Genomic DNA, 4,642 nt, shown 5'->3' with positions numbered 1-4,642 from the left:
TTATTATAAGCTTTAGTTTGACCTATAGACTATTACTGCACGATTTACCATTCTTGAGTTATGCCCAGCCTATTAGTTATTGTTCCTCCTATTCATAGTCATATCTTGGCTAAATCTTGTACAAATGTTATTTTCCATTTTATGGGACGATGTGGTCAGTTTGTTTGGTATATAAACCCAGTATGTTTGAAATATGATGATTCATATTGCCGAGGCTGTTATTGGTGTTCTAGACTTAACTAGATGGGCTAGGCAGAAAGCAGGAATGATATGTAATCAAGACAGCTCATACGGTTTTTGTGTATCATTGCTCTGGTAGACAATTCACTGCTCTCCAATTGGCGGTCTCATAACGTCATATATATCAACTGGACAAGAATGCACTCAATCGATATTACAAAAAGATGAAAGGTTGAGCAAGATCACGAATCGATTGAAGTTAGACATTAACGCCATTAGATGACAGCTCAGTGGTCTAGAGCGTAAGCGTTCGCGCGTGAGACCGAAAATCATGGATTTGAGTCTCATATGAGGGATCGTGAATGTCCACTGCAGAGGAGTATCATACTAAGAAGTAACGGTCGTGTAGTGCTTTCAGGTTTTTATTGGTGACCTAGCTTAGATTGACTCATGAATTCAACTATTACAATTACTACAATTTCCACAAATCCTCATTCTGATAAAAGATTTCTTTTAAAATATCTAGGTCTCTTATATACAAAATATACTAAATATAAAATACGTTGAAATATTCTGAATAGATACAACTTAATCGACCAACAGTTTGTAATAATCGAATTATAACAGCTGTGTCATTGAATAAACATTTGCCATCAAACTAATGAGCATTGTTTTAAAGCATATATATATATATATATAAACTAATAGTAATTTTCATAGTTGAAAGCGTGAGTCAATTAAGGCTAGACCACCACCCACAATAGGACGAAACACCGTCCAGTGCTTCCAGGTTTTCCATGGTGGTCTAGCTTCAATCGACTCATGATTTCAACTTTGAAAAATACTGAAATCTCCACAAAAACCCCTTCTGATAATAGTAGTAATTTACTAAACTATATCTGAATTTAATGGTACCATAACATCTAATTAAACAATCATTAGTATTTATCAAAATTTTTAAGTCAACATATTTTACTAAGTAATAAATTAAATCTTTTCTATAAATGAATTATTTGCACAGATTTTGATTTTAATTAAATTTCAAGGATGGCAAGAATTGGCAAAGGAATTCAATCATGCCTATCCTGGATTCATCAAACTGATGGTAGAGTGCCATCAAATGCAATTGATGCAGGTCATGATGTTTACATTGCTCGTATATATCATTCTGGCGATGTAATTCCTGGTAAAGTTGTACCACATTTGGGCAAAGCTTATATTAGTTATGATGGAACAGAATATGAATTTGATTCATATGAGGTATTATGTGATACAAAATTACCATATGGTCCCCAACATTGGTATGTTATCATAAGAACGATTATATTTGATTTTACATTGTAGTGTTGTTGACTGAACACCTACACCCTACATGATTATCAAATGGTTAGATGTAGTACACTTTATTTCTACTAGCATAGGACTAATGGCTATATTACAAATTCATTGGAAGTATTTGTTTAGTACTAATGACTAAGCAAGGATGATATATCAGTCACTACCCAGAATGCATATCTCAATCCTTCAGTAGTTTAGTCTCTGCCCAAATAGCTATATGGTAGCTTTATTAATTTTAATACTGAGTGATACGGATTTTAATCCTACTAAGAGTACCAAGTTCCTCAAGGTTACGGATTAGCCTTTTTATCGATTTCTAACTGACGTGAAACTTATTTATAAAACTTCCTCTCAACAGCCTTCGATATCCTAACATTGATTATATACGTATAAAAGTCCCTACTGTGTCAAACCTATTAGTAGACTAATATCTCAATAGAACTAATCACTTTAAAGATACTTCCTAACTCTTAGGAGGCCCCATAAACAGTCAATTTTCTAAGAATAAAAATAATATAAAGTGTAACAAAACTGAATCTCTAATAATAATTCAAGACTCAAACTATTCCTTTTCAAAAAAATGCAAATCAAAATATTATGTGATCATTTCCAAACATTAATGTTCTAGATAAGAATTAATCTTTTTTAATGATGTTATTGTTTTTTGTCAAAATACCCTAGTTACAAATGGGAACGACATAGTAATGGATATGTTCCTAAATATGCTGTTGTTGGAGGTATAACTTCATCCAATGAACCACTTTACATAGCTCGAGAACATATTAATGGTGAACGTGTAGTTGGTAAAGTAAGTTTTTCATTCTAAAGATATTATACATGATTCTAAAATAATACAGTAAATGTATCATTCTGTTATAAATATAAAATAATAAATAATCATTAGTAGACATTTATATTATCCAATTGTTTATATTCAGAACTAAATTTTAATTAAATTCATACTAAGAATGATCTGATTCTTTGTAACCTTCGTAATCATTTGTGGGTATAGGTAGAGTGGGTGATTAGCCCGATCTCTGCCACCTGGGTACCACTCAGGTTTAGTTCATGCAAACAGTCCCACTATCTGAGTATAATACCTTTTAAATATGTTAGTGACTAGCCCAACTGAATCGTTCAATGAATGAAACAATAATGTTTTATAGAAAAAAGTTATATATATAAATCCCAATTTAAATATTAATAGTGGGATTCAAGTATATCGAGTTGATTAGTCCCTAATAGAACGAAACTCTCATACTGGTTTCCATTGTCAACCATAATCTATCTATTTTCTAATGTAAATCGACATTGTAGATTTTATTGTTTTTTAATAGAAGAATAAATATACATATAAATGGAATAATATATTTCTAATATCCCAATGATTAGAAAAATTAGATTTTCTGACGTTTCGTAACTCAGTGTGGGCTACTTCTCCAGAGAACAAATCACCAAAATTTATTCGAAATTTTATACAGTTAAGATAATGAGTCAATTGAAGCTAGACCACCATGGAAAACCTGAAAGCACTGGATGGCCGTTTCATCCCATTGTGGGATTCCTCAGCAAAGCGCATCCACGATCCCGCACTCGCGAGATTCGAACCCAGCACCTACCAGTCTCGCGCCAGAGTACTTAACCGACAGACTACTGAGCCGGCATCCAACGGTGTTAATGTCTAACTTCAACCAATCCACGAAGTTGAGCAACCGTTCACCAACTGTCTTCAGTGAATTGATATCTCTACAACAGACGTGGTTGAACTCCACTGGTCACTGCTTCCCACTAGAACTCCAGGATATGTATCTTGAAGTCAGTCACTAGTGAGCATATGATTATAGATCAGAAGGGGTTTTGTAGATATTTCAGTATTTTCATAGTTGAAATCAGGAGTCAATTGAAGCTTAACCACCTTGGAAAACCTAACTCATGATTTCAACTATGAAAATGCTGAAATCTCCACAAAACCGCTTCTGAACCAAAAGTAATTATTCAATTATTTGAAGTCCTCATTGAATTACTAAGGTCAATTTGTAATGTAAACTATAAAACATAACATTTATAATAGACTCATATGTTCTTCATTATATTAATTAACTTTTATTGAAAAGGTTCATGAAAGTCATGGATGCGCCTATTTCCCTTACGGTGGTCAAGAAAGAAAAATGAATCACTATGATGTTCTTGTATTAATTAAATAACTACAAAAAAATTTTTAAAAAAGTACGAATTCCAAAACCATAATAATCGTAAATTAAATTTTCTTTTTTTTTTTTGAAAAAAATCAATCATTTATTATTTCATTCATTCTTATTCACCGTTTTTGTTGTCAACCAATTAATGACCATTGAAAAACACCTACCCAGTTTTTTTTTGTAAAACCAAATGATAATCATTTTTCTGAATAAAATTTGTTTATTATAATTATTTCTCTTATTTAATTCATATAAAGAGAATAGTCTAATCTGTTACATCATTCTCGGTCTATTTCTTAATAGACAATGTTAACACTGTGAAAGTTTTCAAAATCATAGACCCTTTGCATCAGTTTACATGTAAATTAATCATCACTGCTAAACTAACACAAGATAAGTAACATATAGAAGGATTTAAAGCTATTTACTTCCTTGTAGTAACCATATGTTCAATACTTCATTTGCAAATCCTGTCATTTTCCTTAGACTTCATTATTCCTTCATTGCAATAACAATTACTCCATGTTTCCATTCTCCTTTTATTTGATCTTCTCAAGCTTCTGCTTCCAGATATTCCATTTCTGATTGGTGTAATATGCTATTTATATCTACATAAGTAACATACACCACATTCCTTCTGAAAGTAGCTGATAACTACACATATATATAATTATCAATAACCTTCAAAAGAATTATATATATTATGGAAAGAGTTACAGAATACGTAAATGTACAAAGGAGGTTATATAACTACAACTTCAGATTCTTTATGGTGTAATAGATGTTACATCCTAGCCAAAGAAAGTAGGCTAAGCCTTTTATTCACAAGAGATACACATTGGCGTTTCATAACACTTTCGTTTTCAGTATTAACTGGTAAAAAGTATTTGGGGCTGTTTTAGGTTAAGTGGTTGACTGTAAAGTCT

At 31.9% G+C, this 4,642-nt stretch overlaps 1 protein-coding gene across 2 annotated transcripts; it reads left to right on the top strand.

The window, feature by feature from the left end:
- Nucleotides 1-1,194: 1,194 nt before the first annotated feature.
- Smp_035560.1 (hypothetical protein) lies at nt 1,195-3,945 on the top strand (the record flags this gene model as incomplete). 2 transcript variants are annotated; one of them, XM_018793307.1, is made up of 3 exons in its annotated part: nt 1,228-1,481; nt 2,200-2,326; nt 3,633-3,945. In XM_018793307.1, the coding sequence occupies 3 exons, from the start codon at nt 1,228-1,230 to the stop codon at nt 3,720-3,722; spliced, it is 471 nt and encodes a 156-aa protein (XP_018647833.1). In that variant the 3' UTR covers nt 3,723-3,945. The 2 variants fall into 2 exon arrangements, with proteins under 2 accessions (XP_018647834.1, XP_018647833.1); XM_018793308.1 differs by lacking the exon at nt 3,633-3,945 and having other exon boundaries at nt 1,195-1,481; nt 2,200-2,567.
- Nucleotides 3,946-4,642: the final 697 nt, after the last annotated feature.

This window comes from Schistosoma mansoni, chromosome 1 (assembly GCF_000237925.1).
Source record: "Schistosoma mansoni strain Puerto Rico chromosome 1, complete genome".
NCBI classification, from domain to species: domain Eukaryota; kingdom Metazoa; phylum Platyhelminthes; class Trematoda; order Strigeidida; family Schistosomatidae; genus Schistosoma; species Schistosoma mansoni.
The sequence above is the reverse complement of the archived record's forward strand: the minus strand, read 5'-3'. Positions and strand labels throughout refer to the sequence as shown.